At 37.3% G+C, this 24,020-nt stretch overlaps 1 protein-coding gene across 1 annotated transcript in view; it reads left to right on the top strand.

The window, feature by feature from the left end:
- The window catches only part of CATSPERT (catsper channel auxiliary subunit tau), an 87,156-nt gene that overhangs the window by 40,727 nt on the left and 22,409 nt on the right, over nucleotides 1-24,020 (top strand). Inside the window, exons 10-14 of the mRNA XM_019635613.1 lie at nucleotides 2,221-2,326; nucleotides 4,620-4,686; nucleotides 6,462-6,505; nucleotides 7,021-7,527; nucleotides 22,817-22,856. Coding sequence (XP_019491158.1) covers nucleotides 2,221-2,326; nucleotides 4,620-4,686; nucleotides 6,462-6,505; nucleotides 7,021-7,527; nucleotides 22,817-22,856 — 764 coding nt within the window. The remainder of the gene's footprint in view (nucleotides 1-2,220; nucleotides 2,327-4,619; nucleotides 4,687-6,461; nucleotides 6,506-7,020; nucleotides 7,528-22,816; nucleotides 22,857-24,020) is intronic.

Below are 24,020 nucleotides of genomic sequence, written 5' to 3'. Positions count from 1 at the left end.
TTTCTTGAGTTTTTTTAATAGAAGACTTGGTTTAGAAAGCTTTCCTAGCTTCACAGAGCTCCCACTTCTGATATTTTCATTTGGTGTTTAAAAAATAATGACATGAGGGCCGGCCGAGTGGCGCGATGGTTAAGAACTGGCTTGGGACGCCAGAGGGCCCCGGTTCGGATCCCACATATGAGGGCCAGTGACACTGCCCTCTACAGCTAAGATGCTGAACAACAGCTCAACCTGGAGCCGGGCTGCCGTGAGTCGCCGGCAACACGTAGGCTGCAGCCCCTGTGGCAGTGGGTTGCCATGGGCTACCGTGTGTAGCCAGCAGCCAGCAGCCAGCGTGAGTGGCCAGCAGCTGCAGTGAACGGCCGTCCAGAAGCTGGCGACTGATCTGCCTTGCCCAGGGAGAGCGCAATGATGGTGCCAACTTGGGCCAGTGAAGCAACGTCCTCCACAACTAGACTGAAGAACAAAAAGACAGCAACTTGTCTGTTCCCCTTCCCCCAATTCCCCAATAAAAAAAATCTAAAAAAAAAAATAATAATAATAATGACATGATTTATAAGATTATCTTGGGCCCTATACTAGAATAGAGACCTGGCTGGTCAGCTTTGAGCATTCACAGTGGTTACACTGTTTCAGTCCTTTTAGCTCTTACCATGAATCCTTTGTATTTACCCACTTTTTTTAACTGAGCAAAACCCTCCCAGTTTCAACTGCTATTCTTAAATTGGCCAGCTGTGCTGCCCTGTGACTACCTGTGGGCTATTTGGGGTTCTCTAATTCTCAGGTTTATCGGTTGCCCATTTTATGCCAGTTGCTTTCTCCCATATATACATTGATACTATGAAGGTCCTATGTACAACATATGTTTGGGGGTTCACAGGGATACCTTGTGACATGATTTTGTTGTAAATGTTGCCCATAAGTTTTTGGGTTTGCTACCTAGATACTCTGAATATTTTTATGTAGATATTTTGGAAGATTCAAAAACTGTGCTACCCCTGCTGCCATTATCTTCTTAGAATTTCTCTCTTTGGCTAAACTTTCATACTTACAATAATTTACCTTTGGGGGAATTTATTTAAACAATTATATCATCTACAAATAACAATTTTGTGTCTTTATTCCTAACTTTTACTCTTTAATTTTTTTTTATTTATTTTTTTTTGTCTTACTATAATAGCTAGAAGCCCCAGTCAATGTGTGATATAAATGTCAAGGGTGGATATCTTTGTTTCATTTATGATTTTTAAAGACAATGCTTCCAGCATTTAACAGTCAAGAACATTATTTATATAGGTTTTTTGGTAGATATCATCCTATACCAGCTTCAGTAAATTCTTTCATTCTGTTCCTAGTTTTCTAAGAATTTTTTATTGTAACCATGAATGGATGTTGGATTTTGCCAAATGCTTTTTCTCTTTAAATCAATTAAATTGTATTTAAATTATGTTTTCTAATGTTAATGTCAAAATATCCTTGTATTCCTAGGATAAGTTTGTTCATGGTACATTATCTGTATAATATTGAACTTTTTATACTAAAATTATGTTATTTGTAACATTTGCATCTATTTTTATGAATGAGATTAGACTAGTTTTCCTTTTTTTGTAATGTTCTTATTAGGGTTTTATACCAAGTTCATACCATAGTATCCTCATAAAATGAATTAGGAAACATTCCCTCTTTTCCATTTAATTCTTCTTAGTTATATATTTAGATTATTAAAGCCTTTTGGATTAGAAGCTTATTTCTTGGATTAGAAGCTAAATCCCTATTTTTTTCATTTGTTTTACTGTTTAAGATATCATATGTATATTGAATAATTTATAAAATATGTATATATAGTTTAAGTAATGAGACCAATATATATTGAATAATTTCTAAAACATGTATGTATAGCTTAAATAAAGATAAGACGATTGCCTAGATATTTACAATTCAGGTTAAGAAATACAATATCCCCAATATTAGAAATGTGTTTTGTGTATCCTTATAAGATTACACCCCTCTTCCCAGCCCTCCCCAGGTAACTACTACCCTGTTTTTTTATTTAATCATTTATTTTCCTTTGACTGTATCCTTAAAAAATATATTGTTGTTTTGCCTCTTTTAAAACTTGTAAAAATGGATCATACTGTATGCATTCTTTTGTGAATCTACCATATATATTCTTTTGTCACTTGCTTTTTAGAACTTTAACTCTATGATTTCTTTCTTTAGGTTGGTAAAAATGAAAAAAGAATATAGAGATTTGAGTACATGGGGAGAAAAAGCTACATATTTAGAAAGAATTCTTAACCCAAAATTGGAATATAATCAACCAAAGGTAATTAACATAATACATTCTCCCAAATATAGATTTTAATGCTTCTTACTAAAAAAAGCTTATAATAATTAAAAATGATAATCACGTATTACTTATGTTCTTGATATGTAAAATGTTTTCATGGCTCATGCACTTCACTATTTTGATAATGTGACATTCAATAAATATTGATTAATAATTTATAAGGTTTACTTTTTAACACTTTGTTGAGATATAATTTATATACCATACAATTTACCCATTTAAAGTGTTCAATTCAGTGGTTCTTAGTACATTCAGAGTAGTGTGCCCATTGCTACAATTAATTTTAGAACATTCTCATTACCTCCAAAAGAAACCCTTTAGGCTATACCCTTCAAATCCCCATTCCCCTCTAGCCCTAGGCAATAATGAATCTACTTTTTGTCTCTATAGATTTGCTTTTTCTAGACATTTAATATAAATGAAATCATGCAATATATGGTCCTTTGTGACTTGCTTCTTTCACTTAACATAATGTTTTCAAGGTTCATCCTTGTTATAGCATGTATCAATACTTCATTTCTTTCTTTAAAAAAAAAATTGGGGAATTGGGGAAGGGGAACAACCAAGTTGTTGTCCTTCGATCTTAGTTGTGGAGGGTGCAGCAAATTCAGCTCCAAGTCCAGTCGCGCCGCTCAGCTCAAGGTGTTGTGTTCAATTAGTTGCGGATGGGCGTAGCCACCATCCCATGCAGGAGTCGAACCCGTAGCCTTGTTGTTAAGAGTGCACGCTCTATCCCCTGAGCCACCAAAGCAGCAGCTCAGCCCAAGGTGCCGAATTCAGTCTTTAGTTGTGGGTGGGTGTAGCCACCATCTCAAACAGGCAACTTCATTGTTAGGAGCATGTGCTCTCACCAGCTGAGCCGTCCTGCCACCTGTTGGCAGCTCAGCAGCAGCTCAGCTCGGGCACAGCTCACTGGCCCATGTGGGAATCAAACCGGCAACGCTGTTGCTCAGAACTTGCACTCTTGAGCAAGCTCTTAACCAACTGAGCCACTCGGCCAGCCCAATACTTCATTTCTTTTTATTGCCAAATATTCCAGTCTGTAGATATGCCACATTTTATTTATCCATTCATCAGTTGATAGACACTTGGGGTGTTTTCACTTTGTACCTATTATGAATAATGCTATGAACATTCATGTGCAGGTTTTTATATGAGCATGTTTTTAATTTTGGGATGTATATACCTAGGAGTGGAATTGCTGGATCATATAGTAATTCCCTGTTTAACTTTTTTAGGAATTGCCAAATTGTTTTCAATAGCAGCTGCACAATTTTACGTTCAACCAGCAATGTATGAGGGTCCCACATCTTCTCTACCACTTGTTATTTTCCTTTTTTTAAAAAAAAATATAGCCATGCTAGTGGGTTTGAAGTGGTTTGGTTTGCATTTCTCTAATGACCAATGATGTGAGCATCTTATCATGTGCTTACTGGCCATTTGTATATCTTCTTTAGATAAATGCTTATTCAAATCCTTTGTTGATTCTTTAATTGGGTTATTTGTATTTTTATTGTTGAGTTATTAATATAAGAGTTCTTTGTATATTTTAGATGCTAGACCCTAATCAGATATATAAGTAAGGTTTAAATATGTAGAAATGCAATCTAACCTATACATTTTGACCTGGAAATAAAGGATTCATATGGATTTCACTGGGTAGATAAAACATTGACTAAGATCATAGCCTTGAAATCGTAGATATATTGATATATTAATAATTTCCAATGCCTCTGCGATAATTGGGCCAAGTTATGCTGCTATAGGATAAATTGATTAACATTTGCTAGTACAGAATTGGTAGTTTAGGGTAAATTTTTGCAGGTTCTTCATTAAAGGGATTATGGACTTTGGGTTCTTATTGAAAGATCAGTATTTTATAAGAGCCAGTAATCACTCTACCTTATAATTCTTCTTGGAATTTTGTAAAGAGCCACACCATTTAACTCATAGGCCATGACATATTCCAATAGAAAACTAATCTGTTTCCTGGGGGTATCTCCTCTTATATTCCTTGAAGTTACATTATGATTTATCTAGTAATCCTATTCTCTCGTACATTCATCATTCAAATACCCTATCAATTCTTGGATATCCTTTCCCTGGATGTAACTTTCTGTAAAATAGAGCTGTTTGATTTGCTTTTCTCACAAACCCATATCTTTGTTGTCTTCTATAAATTAAAAAAATGTATTAGAAGTTATGTTTTAGTTCTTTAAACATTTCTTCAATACTATATTTCTTTCTTTTTTTATGTGTTTGCTTCTAGGGAAGTAATACCAATGAGGTACTTGAAAGCCAATTTGAAAAGAAGCCTGAAGATATTGTAACATCAGGTTAAGGAACTAATTTATTTTTGTATTTATTATTAAGATAATTAAAAACAGGGTGGTTACATAACAAACAGAAAATTAGTCATTTGCTTTAAGTGGATTTCTTTTTTTTTTTTTGGTTAGGGATGCATTTCGTTATAGTTTTGGTATATAGTATTTATTTTATAACACTCCAAAGAAAAGACTTAGACCTAATTCAGAGTTATTTTTTAATGCTCCTTTACTCCTTTAAGGACAAGGAAAAAGTTAAATATTAACCATGATCTATGAAAAGGTGTTTTTGTTAAACATTGTTAAGTAAAGCTATTTGTCTCTTTAACATGGAGGGTGTCTGTGTGTGTGTGTGTGTGTGTGTGTGTGTGTGTGTGTGTGTGTGTGTGTGTAGGGGGAGGAGAGAGAGAGAGACAGGAAATTAAGTTAACTACTGTTCATGCAATCTTTAAAAAAAATTATTCTGTTAAAAGAGTCATTTAAAAGTAAGTTCAAATAGATGCATAATACTATATCTTTAAACTCTTGGATTCTGAAGATATGGAATAATGATTTATTGTGATAAGACTTTTACCACAGTTTCCTTTTCTACTTCCCTGGCTACCAAAGGCTTTGATATATTCCTTTCCTAACCTCTGAGAATCAACCAGGCTAGCAGAGCTATTGCATCTTTAGCCCACCCTTCACCTGAAACATTCAAGTGTTAGGTGTAGGAGAATCATGTTTCCCTCTTCGATATCACTGTTGAAGACAGGAGCTTAACCTCTCTCACTCACTGGTGATGGCCACCTTTTCCTTTTTTAATTTACTTTTTCCCACTTACCTAAAGAGTTTATTTCAAGTCCCATTGGATCATCTAGTAGCTTCTTTCCTATTGGTATTTCTAAAGCTTCCAATAGTATAGTTAAAATTTATTGATCACAGTGTTCCAGGCACTTTGCTTGGGTTATATAAATCAGTCCTCACAGTAATCAATTGAAGGCATTATTACTATTAATCCACATTTTCACAGATGAGAAAACTGAGGATCAAACCAATCAGAGGTCACACAGCCATTAAATGATAGAGGTTGAATTTGAAACTATTTGACCCAAGAGCTCAAGCATTTAACCATATTGCCGCTTACATCTTATATATACTTGTATCATATCTATAACATATGCTATCATTATCCTACTTTACATATGAGAAAATCAAGGCTCAGAGAAATGAGCTGACCACAGTCATGCAGCTAGTGGTTACCATATAAATGCTTTTACTAGACTTATGCATTTCTTTGTATCTCAATTCTTGATTCCCCTTTCTCCTTTTTATGTTTTTCTTTTCTACTTGCTAAGTATGCATTCTTTATATTTCTAGGGATATTTTACAAGTGCTTCAGTCAATCTCTCTCGAATTGTCCTTTTTTCACTGGTTACATAAACTTTATTTTACTCTCTTTTTCTAATCCCAACCCTATCGCTGACCATCTGGGATTTATTTCATCTTATTTTAATAAAATATACTGTATACTTGTTTTTATGTCTTATATCAATGGATATGAAATCTTACCACTTTACGTTTTCATTTTATTTCCACACTTGTGCATTTACCACTCCCCCATCTTCCCAGAGACTCCTCAGTCTGCTTTGCTAAATAGTGTTTATGTTTGAGTAGCTGCTTTGATTTAAATTGTTATTTGTTCTTGGTGATAAAAACTATAATAATATTTTATTAGTGTACATACATATAAATAATGTGCTTATTGTTTTATATATAATAAAATACTTCTATTAATTTATTAATAGATATCTCTCTTACAAAGGAGGGAGCTGAAACTATTCCAAGTGAGGTAAGGGAACTTGGAAGAGGACTTCTAATAGTTACCATTTTATAAAGGGATGAAATATTTACAAATGGAGAAATATTTATGGAAAGGAAAAAGAGCTCAAGCAGTTATTCAGGTTATTATGGTTATTTTTGTTATGGCAATATCTGAACAATTGCATGATTTATTTAAGTAAAATGATACTCTTATTTTATGATATATTGGTGATAATATAACAGTAACCCCTCAATTTTCTATTTTGAGATGTTGCTGATTTATAAAATCTAAATGTACCAGAACCACGGATTTATAAAGCAGCATGATCATTTTTATGGATAATATCCTATAGTCCATGGTTTTAGGCAAGCAGAGAATTTCTTAACTCTTTTAATAAGTAATGTAATAATTTAGAAATATTGATGGTAACTTATGAGAAAGGATAAGGGTATAGAGGATTTTAAGTCCAGTTTTGTTAGTTTTAAGTATTTTCTAGTCAGTAATGATTAATTGGTAGTTTGTTTTATTGATATATTTTCTAGTTACTGGATAATGATGATGAGAAAGGCCTGACTCTACCAACTCTGAACCAGTCGAATCAAGATAATATAAATGTTGTTGCTCCTAAAAGTGATGAATCAACAAAACAAAGAGCTACTCCAGGGCTCACGATTCCTAGCCTGATAATAACAGAAGACAAAGAAGTACCACTTTTAGAGGAATACCAATCAGAAGCAGTGCCAGACAGAAAAATGAATAATATGCTCTTTCATCCAGAAGTAAAATTAAAAGATAACTATCCAAGCCTTATAAAGACAGACTCATCTGCATCAGAGGTAATGTTGAAAAGCATCCCTATAAGTCCAGGTGGGATAAAGAGGAGAAACTTAGATTCATCTCTAACAAAAATTAGGTGGCAAATTAACAGTCTACGCTTAGCTAGAAGGAAGAGCACAAGCTCAGTTTTCCCGGATTCAAAATCAAAAAGCAGTTTTCAAAGCCAAGATTCAAAGGAAGACCTTGAACTAAAGTATCTACCCTCAGAAGTATAAGACTAGGAAAAACAAAACAATTCATTAAAAAAAAACAAATTAAATACAAATAAATTGAAAATGCATTCACATGTTTCCAAGTGAAAGCGTATCTAAGTATATTAAACATTCCTGCCCTGTTTATACTCATTAAGTAAGGGGGGAAACTCTTAAAGGAAAAACAAAGTGATCAGAGATATCAGTAATACAAACCAGTCTCATAGGTTGTTGTAAAATTCAGCCGAAAATGTAAAAACAATAACAAAATGAAAATTCAAAGAAAATTTAAAAGCCTGGGAAGTTATTTCAGTGGAAGCTTTTAATAAAACCATTATATAATAGGAAATAGCATATGCCCTCCCTGTTATAAATAATTTTATAGTTTAAAATAAGAATTATCTGAATGTAAATTTAAAGTTACATCAGGGTATAAAGCCATTCTCAAAGTGACACTTATTCTATTTAGGTCTTTACATCTTATTGAAATTACTATTATAGGTAGCTCATAAAGCAATGTAAAAATATGTACTGGTCAGTGGGTAAACAGTCTGAGTTCTGAGTTAGGTTCTGCCTCTAAATATAATACTTCAACAAGTGTGGGCACCTAAATCTCTAGGCCTATTTCCTCATCTATTGAATGGTGGATCATACTAGGTCATTTCTAAATTCCCTTCAAATTTCAAAGATACAATTTTATTAAATACCTCTAGTTGGGGAATTATTCTTAATTACCTAGCCCAATAACCTAACCAATCTTACTGAAAAAGAGTAACATTCTTGTTTTTAACTGAATGTGTAAGTAATACAGTCATTATAGAAAATTTAGAAAAAAGAAATATAAAAAAAGATAAAAGTAGTTATAATTCTACTGCCTTATTTAAGAATTTTGTTTCCTTTTAGCCTTTGTTATGCAAATATACATATACCTTTTATTTATTTTTAAAAACTTGGATAAAACATACATTTATATATAATTTTATATTGTGCTTTTTATAACATTATATTATAAGCATGTTAACTGAATTTTCTCAAAAATCTACAAGATGCAGAATACCTTCAAATATAGATATTCAATAATTCTTTTAAACAATTTCCATATCATTGAACATTAAGTTTGAAATTAGTGTCTTTTTACTTAACTATTTATTTGGATCTGTGATTATCTCCTCATATATTCATAGAAATGGCATGTTGACAGATTGTTCTCCAGAAAGATTGTATCACTTTACATTCTCATCGGTGATATTTGAGTATTAATGGTCTTGTAAATAATGACTAAAACTTTCTTATGTTATTAGCCATTTCGATTTCCCTTACAAGTAGACAGATCATGTCCTTTGTCCATTTTTTCTGTTGCGTACTTGGTGATGTTAAGGTTTTATAATGAGCTCTTTTATTCTATGGATATCAACCACTTGTATATTCATAACACATATTTTTTCATAGCTTGCAGTTTGCCTTTTAATTTCTTTAAGTCTGACTTCTAAAATAGTTACTTTTCATTTGATAATTGAGCTATTTGTTGCTGAATAACAAACCACTCCAAAACTTAGTGGCTTAAAATAACTATTTTATTATCTCCCAAGATTCTGTGGGTTGAATGTGCTTGGCTGGGCAATTGTTTTGCTCTCCTTGATGTTGGCTCATCCTGTAGTCATCTAGGAACTCTATTTGGCTGAAACACTCATGATAGCTCACTTACATATCTAACACCTTGATGAGAACAGCTGTAAGTCAGTTGGGGTGTAGGGACACCTAATTTGATATCTCTTTCCCTCCCTCCTTCCCTCCCTTCTTGTAATCTTAGACATAGGGATTATGCATCTCCCTCTCTATTCCACCTCTTCATGTGGTCTCCCTATGTGGTCTTTCTAACAGAACAGCTGAACTTCTTATGTGGCAGCTCGTGACTTCCAATATACAAAAACAGAAGCTTCAGGTACTCAAAGACCTAGGCTTCAGACTAGCACAGAGTCACTTCTGCTGCGTTCTGTTAGTTAAAGCAAATCTCAGGCTCATCCCTGATTTCATATGGTAGGGACTGCATAAGGGCATGAGTCTTGGAAGGTGTTGTTCATTGGGGTCATATTTTATTAGTTACCACAGATTATCTTTAGCTCCAAGTAATTCATGTTCCTCCCACATGCAAAATATACTTACTTCACTTCCAAGATCTTTAGTCTCATGCTATTACTGCATTAGGTTTAGGCTTGAGGTACAGAATTTCAACACCTAAATCAGATCCTGATGAATGAGGCTTCTTGAGTATGCCTCCTCTCAATTTTAAGACCTGTGAATTAAGATACTAGTTATTTGTCTCCTCCTGTGAGTCAGGAACAGGAAAACTATTGTAGAGTATTGCGAAGGTGGAGGAAGGGGAAAGTGAAGCATATAGCAATCGGTGGGCCATAGTAACTCTGAAGCTCCTGGCTCTGCCGTTGGGGCTTGTCTTTACCCTCTGAATAATTTTTCTTTTTTCATAAGAAAGAACTCATATTTGTAGCTGAGTAGCTTTGCAGTCTATGTCTTGTCTCTAGAAAGTTGAGAGTTCAAACCCTCTTTTCATTTTAAATTTTCTCTGTTCCTTTCAATCCAAGATGCTATGATTATCTTAACGATTTTATGTGTATCCTATGTATCAAATTATGATCTCAGCCAAATGTTACACCTCTAAATGTCTTTAAGACAGGCCCCTATTTACCTTTGGCTGATAGTCAAGGCTCTGTAGCACATCCTTAAAAATCTTAGGAGCTATTCTGTTGAGCAAAGAGGATCTAAGAGGTCACCCTACGATACTTAGAATATTTTTTGTCTGAGTTGGTCTGTGAGACACCACCTTAAATCTTTTTTTGAGGTCTTAACAGTTCTTACAGCCACACCCTGTGATCTTGACTTTGAAACCACATTTTACTGGCAATGCCATTGGACCCTGACCAGCGAAGTCATGAGATAAGAATTTGGGGCATTGGTTCAATGGCTTAACAGTGTCATCAAGGACCCAGGAACCTGACTGTTTCTTATTTGTCCTCTTTTCATGCTCATGCTTGTGTCTTCTTGATCACAAAATGTTGCTCAGTCCTTGGCATTACGTATAGATGAAGGCTGATGAAAGGATGTGGGGGACAGGACAGTCAAGAACTTCTTTTGCTCTTGCCCCTTTTATTTTTACAAAGAAACAGAAATTTACTCAGTAATCCCCCAGTAGATTTTTGTGTGTCTCATTGAATAGATTCACATCGCATGACTACCTCTAGCTTCAAAGGAGAATGGGAAAACTGTATCTGGCAAAGGGAATGGGATTGCCAATAATTTATCATTTTGTACTGCATACATTGCTGTTATAAGCAAAATTCAGGTTCTGTCAGTAACAAAGTAGTCTGGGTCATGGTTATTGTGTAATCAATTAGCAGTAGAGCCATAATTATTCTCTTCCCCCAGATCTTCCCAAGGTTTATTCATTCATATCATTCAGGTCTCTACTCAGCTGTTAACTCTTTAGAGGGGGTTGTGCTGACCACTCCACATAAAATAATTATCCGCTCACCCACCCTCCCCCATCTCTATTACTTTTTTTCATGTATCATTACCTGGTATCATATTACATAGTTGCTTATTTGTTTATTGTCTGTCATTCCCACTTGATTTTTAAGTTCTAGATGGTAATGATTTAGTCTTCCTCACCACAGTATCTTACCATTTAGAACAATGATAAATCCATAATAGGCACTCAACAAATATTTGTTGAATTAGTTAGTTTAAAAAACTGCAGTGTATTGTGGGGTTTTTTTTAGAATCTCTGAATATATTATAACTCTTGGACCTCATTGTATATAATAATGAAAATCACCTGGTCATAGGAAATGCAAATTATTTTAGTATGGCATAGCAAATATCAGAGATAAGGCAGCAAGATTAATTCCACATTTCATAGAGTCGTGATAAGGGCTCTGATTATGTATTATGTATTATTATGTAGTCTTTGAGTTTAAAGCCTCTAGTGCCTGCAGAAGACTAGGATTAAAGAAGGCAGGGAGTGTTATATGTGATATCACTAGTCATCAGTTCATTCATTTGAATTTAATTGCCTTCACTAAGCTATGAATTCCATTTATGAAATTTAAATCCTTGAACCATCACTGATGGACAGATGGGAGATAAACCATGATCAACCAAACTCTGTCTTTGCTAACTCTGCACTTTTAATCAGCCCAAGTCATGCATGCGAAATGAACCTTACAATTATTTTATCCACTGTTTTAATTCAGTTATTGTTTCACCTGAAAGTTTTTCTAATGTATATGTTTTCTTTTCATAGATGTAGTGAATTATTTTTTCAACTAATTAAGACTATAAAATAGAGATGAATAGTTTCCATGATTTTTGGAGTAAGGGGAACTTTTCCAATTGATCAAAATAGACCTTCTTTTGGAATAGATCATTTAAAAAATTCTAATCATTTCTCTCTTTGCTCATACTTTTCTCTGGAAGGTCTATTTGCCCATTGGTATCTGAGATGGATTGTATCAGTAATTGTTCATTTAAATCTTTTGGCACCAGACAAAGGAAAGGAGTCATTTTATATTTCCAGTAATTTTAATGTTGCTGCATTAGGATTTCATTGACTTGTAAGGAATAGGAAAAGAATATACAGCATGAAGCAATACATACCAGGGAACATCACTGCATTTCCTGAATATTTCCGTGTTCATTGGGACAGCACTCCTTTACTTAGCTGGGCACCATCTACTGGTTGCTGGTGCTATGAGCTTGAAGAAATGTGTGTTTCCATTGAGGGGCAAAGGATTCTGCTCACTTTCTTCCAAGTCAGGTTTTGATTTGAATATCATAACTTACAGGTTGATCGGTTAGCCCTTCAATCTGTTTACTTCTTGACTATGTCTTACAGAAACATTTTTGGACCGTAGATGGTACCCATGGCCTTACTATTTTCCATCCTGCTCCCACCCCTATCTACTCTCCAGCTTTCTTTGTCCTGTCTTTTGCCCTAAGGTGATGACCTCTGTGGACTGCCTCACCAGACTGTTTTTCTAGTTGACTTCTAGTTAGGTCCAGCAAATGGCAGGCAAGGGAAGGACACTGAGGAAAGAAAGAGGAAAGGTTGGGGTTTTCTGTTCTACTGTCTTCCTGCTTTGGAGCCGATTCTGGCAGTGGATTTTCCTTCACATTTGCAGCTACTGCTGGGTGGCCCTATCTCCATGACTCTAGTCGCCCTGGCTGGAGTGATAACATCTTCTCACTGTCGCCTTCAACATCCCTTATTGGTTCTTTATCCATACACACACTTCATTTATCTTAAAGCCTCTTTCATTGAACCATTTTAGAGGAATTCTAATTCCTGCCCTAACTCTAACCAATAATCTTCTAAGTTTTCTAGTATGCATACAGATATTCCTCTATTTTTATATCTCTCTGCTTATTTCACAGGGACTTTGTAAATACTCAAATTATCATCTTGACCTGAACGCTCATAATGCATTTTTTTAAAGTAGAGTTGAAAATGATGCATGCTTATTACAAAAATTCAAGCAGTTACCTCCAAAATGCAAGAACGAGCCCAGAATACCACCACCCAGAAATTACCACTATTCATAGTTAATATGTGGTGAACATTGTTACATAAGTCTTTCCATATTGTTGGAGACAATGCTCTATGGTTCTCTCACATCTCTGTACATCTTGTGAGAAATGCAGGATTATTTTCCCATAATGTAATCCATTGCATTGTTATATAGCACTCTTTGCATCACCTTGTGGGAATTAGGGCTTGAGGAACTGATGTAAAAATGATTATACTCTGGCTACTGTGATTGCTCTTAGTAACAAATTGTCCATTGTCTCTGACTCAGGAGACTCATATCTTCTATCAGCACCCATGAAATGGTGGCAAGCTAACCTGTTAGCTTACAGGTAGGGTAAATTCTTGACAACTTTGATGACAAGATGGGATACTGACAGACATAGCTTTCTGAAAGATGAAGGACAAGAACCTATGGTCTGATCAATTGGATTTATGGGAAGCCCATGAGAATTAGTAATGACCAAATTATATGATCAATCAGGCAATAAGTAGTCCTCCACTTTGATGCTTGTTAGTGACGGGGAATTGGAGAGGTAGTTGCAAGCCAAGTGTGGGGAAGTAGGTTCAAAAACAGTGGCGTGAATAGTGCCCTGGTTGTTGCTCATTATCCTCCGGGTAGGGAGACTTCTTTGCCAATCAGATGTTCCACCTCAATCTGTTCCATTTTAATAACTAGTACTAAGATCTGTCCTCTGATATTTTAACAACTAGTACTAAGATTCTGCTCTCTGACAACAGTTATATGTAGAGATGCATACCTACACTGAGGATGACAGGATCGGAATTCATGACTGCTATGGACAGAAACCAAGGGGATCATTAGATCTTTGGCTGGTGTGCTTGGGAGATGAGGGTACAGACTGTGTATTACATAGAAAGGAAGGGTGGCAACAGCTGGACCATCTTATGGCCAACTCCTCCAGCGGTTTATAGTGACAGTCTTACATCCATTCCAAAACAACAGTACAAGATCTCAGAGTTTTAATGTAGTGGGTTCTGACTGCTATAAGGTAGATTTGGCCCTCCTGGGGAGATTTCCTGGAACAGATGAATTCTTATGGGAAACCGTATATAGGCATTGATTAGTGTTCAGGCTCTTACAGCCCTGAATTGGGTACACAATACTGATGAAGGTGATCCCCTAGGAAATGAGAAACCCAAAGAAATAAAGATAAATTCTTGCGGTCAGCTTGCCCTGGTAAAGTCCTCTAGCCCTTACATTGAAACCAAGCAAGAGTTAATGAGATGTCATCATGGTAATGGGACAGCAGCTGCCCTGGACTGAAGTGGACTCCACATAGTAGCTCGCTGCTGTGCAAACCAAAGTTAAGTCCTGTCGTGGCTCTATCCAGAAAGCAGGGTAACTGTGGCTGCTGAGTCAAGGTATTCCCAAAGATGAAATAGATGTTATCAGCTATGAAGACCTCGCTGCCTGATAGAGTGTGGAGAAGACCAACAATAATAGAAGTTCGCTGGATTGAGCCATGAATTGCTGCTACACCGCTCAAAACTGAAAGTAATGTGAAGTCCTGTTAAGTGGCATGGAGCTGCTTTCCCCTACTGTACCCCATGACACCTCCACTCCCCCTTATCCTAACCTCAGCTGCTTTGAGGAGAAACATGATTGGAGGTGGAGCCAAGGTCTTCTTGTCACTAAAGGGGATAGAAGGTTCTATACAGCCGTTCAAATATGCTGGGAAATTTCAGGGAGGGAAGGGACCCAATCTTTTATGGGTCTGTTGGATGTGGATGCGCAAGTCTCCATCTTACCCAGACCGGTGGAAGGAAAAGCCACTTCAGTTCAGCTTATGGGGTTTAGGCAAAGTTCTCAATGCAGAAGGGCACTAACGTGATCTCCTGGATGGGACTGTTTAGGTCAATTGAATGTACTGTCGTTTCTACGTCTGAATGTATAGTAGGAATTATTATTATATACTTGCCCATCTCCATCCCATAAGTGCCAGAGGAATTGGAAGAGCCACATGTAGAGAAGTACTGGTGGGGAATGTAAGTCATGACCCAACTTGTCTCCCTGTGCCCTCCCAGGTGGTCTAACAGAAACACTATAGAATCTGGGAAGGACAAAGGACAATCACAGCCTTCGTTAAGAACTTAAAGGCAGCAGGGGAAGTAAGAGTTGCATTATCTCAGAGCAACATCCCAGTGAAATTTGCTAATGGAGTTGGAGATTTATAGTGGATTATCACCACCAGAATCCAATTGTTTCCATATCCCAGCTGTTCCAGATACTGTGACAACTGAATCTATTATACAGACTGATGGCACTTGGTAGGCTGTCTTGGACATGCCAACACCACCTTTATTATACCACTGACACCCGAGGATCAAGATCAGTCTCCATAAGTTTTTATACTCCCCCAGAGGTACCTACTCACCTGTCATTTGTCACCAGTGTGGGGGGGTCAGGATTTAGCATGAGTGCTTCTACCCTCTGATGTCCACAGCTTTTAATCTGTAGATGATGTCCTATTAGTTAGCAAGTCAAAAGCCTTAGTCTCAACAGCCTTGAATGTGGTATTATCACACCTCCACCAGCAGAAGTGACTAATAAACTCTGGCAAAATTCAGGAACCTGCTTACCAGGTAAAGTTCATTGGGACTATCTGGGCAGATTCGAAATGTTCATTGCTTCTGGCAGTCAAAGAAAAATTGTTGTCTTTTTGCCTACTTCCACCAACTCCAGGAAGCCCAGAACCTTGTCGGACTCTTGAGTATGGGAAACAGTATGTGCCCTACTTAGGCATTCTCCTTAGTCCTTTATAATGGCTAACCCACAAATCAGCATCCTTTCAGTGGAGCTCATGCCAACAAGCAGAGTTAGAAGCTGTCCAGCAAGCTCTGATACACTATCTTTGTGGCCCTACACTCCTAATAACTCTTTTGAGCTACAAATCTCTGTGCTGATTGGAACCTCTGCCTGGAGACCCTTCGTGGGGTTTTGGACTGGTTCTCCTCTGACACAGCCACCAGGTGTCCCCTTTGGGAAAGCAGTTATTACCTTGAGTACATAGTCTGAGCTCAGTGAACACCTTACCTGGAGAGGCCTGGTGACTCTTCGGCTTGCTGTTCCCGTTTTGGGAATAGAAATTTGAGCTCAGCAGTATCCCCACTTTACAATGTGGTAATTACCCTGTAGGGAAAACCTCATCCCTCCTTCTGCCTCCTGAAGAAAACAGTGACTAAATGGGGCTTTTGCTGAAAATAATAAAGTCTTTTGTCTGTGACCCAGGACTCTTCTGCTACCATCCATGTAACTCTGGCAGGATAACTTTGTATCTTGTAAGTAGAATAAAACCCTAGAACCTGTACAGTTCCTGATAGTTTTCTCAGTGAGAATGGGTTGCTCACAAGAGACATGACCTTCTGGGAGAGGAAGGAGGAGGAGCCCTTACAGGCTGGTTGGGGAATGTGATATGTCTTGGGCTTTCATTAGCAAATGCTCTCACCCAAATGGTGGTGATGGTAGGGAGGGGATGAGTAGCAAGGGTCTTCCACTTGTCCTACCTGATGATAACTATTTAAAGGCTGAGTGGTGAGAGACAGGATTAAAACAAACCGTGCAAATTGTGGTTTGTTGTTCCCTCCCCTCTGGAATAGGGGAGGGGATGGGAAAGAAAGGGATGACCTCAGCTGCTTTCATGAAAAGGCCCAGTGAGCTGGGGGAACTTCTGGGAGGCGAAGGCCACCAGCTTTGTTGGATATAGGCGCCAAAGACATCATGGTGGAGCCAGAGTACCTTGTGCCAGAAGGAAAGGCGCTCTTGAGCAAGATGCACGAGGGAAGCAGGGAGATGCACAAGGGAAGAGTGGGCTCCAACCCTGAGACGAGGGGCCAAATAGAAACAGAAGCCTTCCTACTGTTCCAACTGTCCCTCGCATGCTAGCCTCCCTCTCCCCTTGCTTTCCCTGTGTCCCCATTCTGGAAATAACCTCCTGATGGCTACTATTATAGCTATTGTAGTCCCTAACATGTAGGGTAGTCTGTGTTACAGTAGGGGGAAAAAATACCTGAAATCAGCTGGTAGGGTGTGGGCACAACTTGCAGTGGGGAAGAAAACGTTAAGTTAAAGTGACCTTATGGGTAGGGCCTTCTCTGCTGTGCAGTGTACTCTCGTTATAGCTCTCACTACTAACTGTGTAATGAAACTGATGCGTTGCATGCTTAGACTGTAAATACTCAAAGTATCAGAGGAAATTCTCCCACTTAGGGCACTGCCACATGTCGAGAAGTCCTTGCCGTTTGCCACAGGTGTTTGGATCAAGCTATAAGTGAGAGCCTCCCACCCTCTGATGTCTAAAGGTATAAATGATGTCCTGTTGGTTAGCAATTCAAAAGCCTCACAGTCTCAGTGGCCTCCACTGTGGTGTTATCACACCTCTACCAACAGGAATGGCTGATAAACCCTGACAGAGTCAAGGGGCTGTTCGCCAAAGAAATTTTCTTAGGACTGTGTGGGCAGATTCACAGCACCCAAATCCCTTGGCAGTCACAGAAAAAGTGCTGTCTCTTGGGCCATCCACCACCTAAAAGGAGGCCCAGCCTATTTTTGAGCTCTTTGGGTAGAGGAAACTGGATGTATCTCACTGGGGCATTCTATTTAGTTCTGAATATCAGCTCATTTGTAGATCAACATGCTTTGAGTGGGCTTTGCTGGCCAAATGTCAGTAGTGTGTTCAAGGGTGCATCTGATCTGGTCCTAGTATTATTTGGGGTTTGCATGAAAATCTGGCAACTACTGATTTTGGTGAAACCTTATCCTCCATTCTGCCACCTGAAGCAAAAACCCTGGCTCAGTGGAACCCTAGATTCACAAAAGTGCCCCTAAAAACCTGGGCCAGGTTCACTGATGGTTTAGCTAAGTTGAAACCTGCTGGTATGGACTAGGCTACTATGGCTGTTCAGCCTGAGGGCCAGCTATGCAGAAGCAAAAAAGGACGTGGTTATTCCACTCAGTTGGGTAGAACTCTAGCCAATACTCCACCTGGAGAACCTTGTTATATTTTTACTTACTTTTGGGCTATGGCCAATGACCTAGTTACTTAGTTTGCCATTTGGAAAACTAGACTGGCATATTCAAGACATTCCTCTTTGGGGCTGCAAACTATAGAACCAAATCGTTGCTACTAAAGGAACCATCTGGGTCACTTATGTAGATGCACACAATAAGGGCATGTTCTCAGTGAGATTGACAAACCAAGCTGCTGAATGAGCCTCTCTACTCCCTGGATTGCCACCATTGCTGCCTAGATTTATCATTATACTGGACACAACAACACATCCACCATCAGAGCTGGGCACAAAATAAAGAAGTCAACTTTGGGGAAGTTTCTGATGCAGAGGCTACCACTTCATGCCAGACTTGACTCCTGCCAAAAGTTGACCCATTTATCTTGCTGCGAGAGCGCCTGCATTGCAGATATCCCCCCTGCTCCTAACATTGGACTTTGGGCCCCTTTGCATGTAACTGGTTGACACTGTTTTCAGGTTATGGTATTACTTTCAGTCCACTCAGAGGACTCCAGCTACTCTTCTGTAGTCCTTGAAAATATCCTTGGTCATGTCCTTGGCTTTCTGGGTCATTTGCAGTAAAAAAATGGTATGCAAAATCCCCTAAAAAATGGGCTGGAAGTCAGGTTATATGATGGGCCTTTCATGGTCCCCACCATCCTCATACATCTGGTATTGTTGACCATTGCAACATTCTATTAAAAAAGAAAAAGACTTAAAAAGATTTCTGACTGGTCTGTTCTTACCTCCTCCAGGTCCGTATTTCTTAAACTAAGTCAGTTTGGTCACTGATTGAAGCTCTTTCCAGAGAGACAAATTCCTTTCAGCTGCTCCCTGGGTAATGATCAGGAAAAAGAGAGTGGTGGGTTATTTATCTACTTTGAAAATTTGAGATTCCACCTTGACCATTCCTGGGCATAATTACATCTGTTTTTCCACTAATGGCAACCCCAAGTTGGCCTGCTTTGTATACTCGTATCCTCGATGTGGCAACCAAGCCATAAAGGGCCTAGGGGATTCAAAGAATTTGGTTCAGTCACTTACATTCTCTTATTTTATTGATATTGTGCTATATCATAAGAATAATGTCCACTTGGTTGAATATACTGCTCGCCTAGCCCTCCTACAGTGGCCCACATGGACCAATGTGGAGGGCAAAATGGGTCTCTGTAAATTTTATTAAAATGTCCTGATTCCCTTTTGGATCTGACTCTTCTGGGTTAAAGGTCTAGGTAACATTAGGAGGTGACTGGGAGAAAGGTGAAGTTGTAACAATCTGGAACTCTTTCCGTCTATGCTGAAATGTTAGGAGTTAGACTCGTCTAGGTCATCCTCCTTACCTCGTCAGTTTACGTCTTTCTAAATTAGAAGATATTAGTAAGAATTCTAAGGCTTTTGTTGATTTATTTTCTTTCCTCAGAATTGCTTCTAGGGCCAGAGGAAGTGTTAGGAATAAGGTGATTTTGCAAATCACACTAGCATCCCTTGTCTGCTCGGCTGCCATGTTTTGAAGTTAAAGACAAAGACTTGCATCCCATTCTCTCTTAAGCTGCTGTTTGTGAATTTTTTACCTTTGAGTATTATATTTTTTATTTGTTTTATTATATATTAGTGTAAAGATTTTTCCACCCTGCTTTATTTCCCCATTTTTACCTAGAAGTCTCCTTACTACATATCCAGCATCAATCATTTCCGGTTTTCATGAAATGTTAGTAAAATTCTTTTCAATGATTACTAAACATTTCCTTATGGTCAGTTGAATTTAATTTTCTTCCTGACTAGGAAAAAAAAAAAGAAAAGAAAGAAAGAAAGAGAACTTTCTTAGTTTGCTGCTGCTTCTAAAATTAGTTCTGTCAGCATCCTCATACTTGTTATTCATCTGTCCTAGGAACCCATTGCACTTTTTTATCACTCCCTTTCCAATATATTTGTTTTATTGTGGGATATAATATACATACAGAATAATGCATAAAACATGTGAACATTATAATGGATAATTATAAAGTAACCACCATTGTAATCACTACCCAGGTCAGAAAATAAAACATGGCAAGTATATCAGAAGCTCTCCATCAACCCCATGCCCTGCCCTGATCCCAGTCCCATCACATCCCTCCAGCGATGTCCACTGTCTTGACTTTCATGATAACATTTTCTTACTTTATATTTTACTACTTATTTTTGCATTCTCAAACAACATAGTTATGCACATACTTGTCATCTTATTGCTTATTATTTTTCAGCATTTGTGAGATTCTGTCACATTTTATGTGGATGCAGTTAGCTCATTTCTAATGTTGTAAAATATTCAATTGACTGGAATATAGTTTAAATGTGTGAATGTAATTTATTAATCCCACCATTTTGATGGAAATTGGGGTTGTTCCCAGTTTGGGGCAATTTTAAACAATGCTGCTATGAACGTTTTTGTGGCATGAGACTCTCTGGGGTATATATAGATAGGTGGAATTGCTGGTTTCTAAATAGATCATATGTTCAAATTAAAATTTAAAGATAAAGCCACACCATTTACTAAGATGGTTGTACCAATTTACATTTTACCAACAATATATAAGGAAGTGTCCCTGTAGCTTTGTTTCCTGAATAACATGTTGATACTGTCAGGCTTTTAATTTTATCAGTGTGGAATCTTATGGTGTTTTTGTCTTTTTGTTGTTGTTTGTTTTCTGTTAACTTTATTCAGGCATAATTTACTGTATTAATCTGTAGGGATGCCATAAAGTACCACAAATTGGCACTTTAAAACAATAGAAATCTATTGTCTCTAAAACCTATAAGGTAGAATCCTTCCCTGATTCTTCTAGTTTCTGATATTTGTCAGCAATCCTTGTCACTCCTTAGTTTATAGCTGCATCACACCGTTCACTCTCTCTGTTGTCACATGGTGGTCTTCTCTGTGTGTCTCTCCTGTAATAAAGATATCAGTAATACTGTATTAAGGTCACAGCCTACTCCTGTATGACCTCATCTTACTACATCTGCAGTAACCTTATTTTCAAGTAAGGGTACATTGTAAGGTATTGGGATTTGGACTTCAACATGTCTTTTTGAGAGACACAATATCCTGTCTTCAATTCACTGATCCTATCTTCTGTCTGCTTCTGTGTGCTCTTTAACTCTTCGAGTAATTCTTTTCTTTTCAGTTATGGTACTTTCTGATCCAGAATTTCTATTTGGTTTCTTTTTATAATTTCTCTCTTTATTTACAATTTATTCGTACATTGTTTTCTTGGTTTCTTTAGTTCATTGTCCATAGTTCCCTTTAGCTCTGAGTATATTTAAGAAAGTTGTTTTTAAATCTTTGTCTAGTAAGTCCAATGTCTGGGCTTCCTCAGAGGTTGTTTCTATCATTCTTTTTCTATAAATGATCCATATCTCCTGTTTATTCATATGCCTTATACTTTTTTATGGAAATTGCGCATTTTAAGTATTATAGCGTAACTCTAGAAATTAGATTCTCCTTTTTCAGGGATTACTGTTGTTACTTTTTTTTTTTTTAAGATTTTTATTGGGAAATTGGGGGGATGGGAACAGCGCTGGGGAATTGGGGGAGGGGAACAGACAAATTGCTGTCCTTTTGTTCTTCAGTCTAGTTGTGGAGGACGTCGCTTCACTGGCCCAAGTTGGCACCATCATTGCGCTCTTCCCGGGCGAGGCAGATCAGTCTTCTGGACGGCCGCTCACTGTGGCTGTTGGCCGCTCATGCTGGCTGCTGGCTACACACCGTAGCCCATGGCAACCCACTGCCATAGGGGCTGCAGCCTATGCCGTCGCAGGCGACTCTTGGCAGCCCAGCTCCAGGTTGAGCTGTTGTTCAGCATCTTAGCTGTGGAGGGCAGTGTCACTGGCCCTCATATGTGGGATCCGAACCGGGGCCCTCTGGCGTCCCAAGCCAGTTCTTAACCATCGCGCCACTCGGCCGGCCCTGTTGTTACTTTTTGAGGGCTGCAGTCATCTATTTATTTTGTGACTTACCCAAACTATTTTTGCAAAGACTGTATTCTTTGTTGTTTTTGGTCAGTCACTGAAGTCTCTGTTCCATTATCTTAGTAGCCAGGTAATGTACTAAAATGACCTAACAGATTTCCAAAAACTCCAAAACCAATGCCCTGGTTGCTATAAGTTTTGTGTTAGACTCTGAAGTTTAAAATAATTGATCTGTCACTCTTGGAAAGTTTATATTTGTCTCAGCGGAGGTATCAATTCTTTGAGCATTCTACTTCACCATTTTCCATAATGTCATTTCTCCCTTAATTTTGATATATGCCTTCTTTCATATTAATCTTATTTTTATTTGTCTTTTAAGTTATTATTTCTGTTTCCTGGGGCTTAGAACAAGACGGGGTCAATAATATACAAAGTAATATCATGTGTCGTTGTTATTGTTGTTGTTGTTTGATGCTTGCCATTTCCTACCTCAACAACTACTAATACAATGTGTCAGCCATGCAAGCTATCTCACCATTTCTGGTTACACTGGTTAAATTGTAAATCAGTTATTTTTCTAATATAAGATAAAGCCAAATGGTAACATTAGATCTAATTTTATTATTATTTATAGCCATCAATAATGCTAAATTTAAAAATATTTGTATTTAATTATTTTTCCTATTCACTTTTTCTGATCTTTTTTTATTTCAGCGTTCATATTATTTCTTTAACACAATGAATGAAAACATAAAGGCCCCTAATTTTGTAGGTGAGTTATTATTTGTATATATATTGTAATTTCAAATATTCAGTGAAATTGAGAACATGAACTCATATAACAATTATTATCAAGATTTTCCTTCAAAATGTAAATCACACTATTATGTTTTGTGATTACTGGTATGAAAAAAACCTATAGAATTATAATATTAGTGGGCTATCAAGCAAAGCAAAATACAGGTGGCCTTAAAATCCTAGATAATATTTATTTTTATGTATTATAATATTACTAAAACATTTATTATGTTTATCTGTATTTAAAAACATCTTGGCTACCCAGTAGATTTATCTAGTGAAGGCATTTTTCTAATTTAAGGAGTTGTTCAATGACATTATGAAGACACAACATTATCAGTAAACCCAAAGATGATAATCAAAATATTTAATAACTAGTACAGCATGAGCATGGGACAACCAGGTCAGACAGTACTGTTGGATCAGAGTTCTGGAGGTTTCCTGCTGTGGGATGAAGGAAATGGGGGATTCCTAAGAGAATCCAGGTAGCCAAGGAAATAAATGTAAGGTGGGCACTTGAACATCTTGAGGCAGCAACTTTTTACAAATTAGTATAGAAATGCTTCAGTATTTAACAATTGGAACAGTCATAACTGTGTAGTGACTGAATATCCATCCAGAGGATATTGCAGTAATATATTAAAATGAAGAGAAAATAAGACGATAACTAGAACACTTGACAGGGAAGATGAGCCAGCAAACACATTTCTTTGTAACATGCAAGTGTCCTTGGATTGTAGAACATGTACTCTAATTAAGGACTTATGGGGGGGAAAGTATCAAATGAGAGTATGATTGAGAAGTATATTTTTAGAACAAAGTCCCAAAAAAAGGAAATTTCACTTATCTTGAGTAGTTGAATGTGGTGAAATAAAAATGATTATAAATTAATGCTGTTGCCATGTATCTCTGTATTTATACATATATATGTACATACATATATGTATTTATAAACCAATTCTATACAATGATAACAGTTCCAGGAACATATATTGGGGTGCGGGAAGCTATTTTGAGACATAAGATGTCAGTTTCAGAAACTAATACTTTAAATGTCAGGAAAAATTTAAAGACTGCCTAAATTATTATTCTAGAAAACAAAGTGACCATTGGGAACAACATGCTGTAGTAATTAAGG

Source organism: Hipposideros armiger, unplaced genomic scaffold (assembly GCF_001890085.2).
Source record: "Hipposideros armiger isolate ML-2016 unplaced genomic scaffold, ASM189008v1 scaffold_23, whole genome shotgun sequence".
In the NCBI taxonomy this organism is placed as follows: Eukaryota; Metazoa; Chordata; class Mammalia; order Chiroptera; family Hipposideridae; genus Hipposideros; species Hipposideros armiger.
This window is presented reverse-complemented; position numbering and strand designations above follow the sequence as displayed.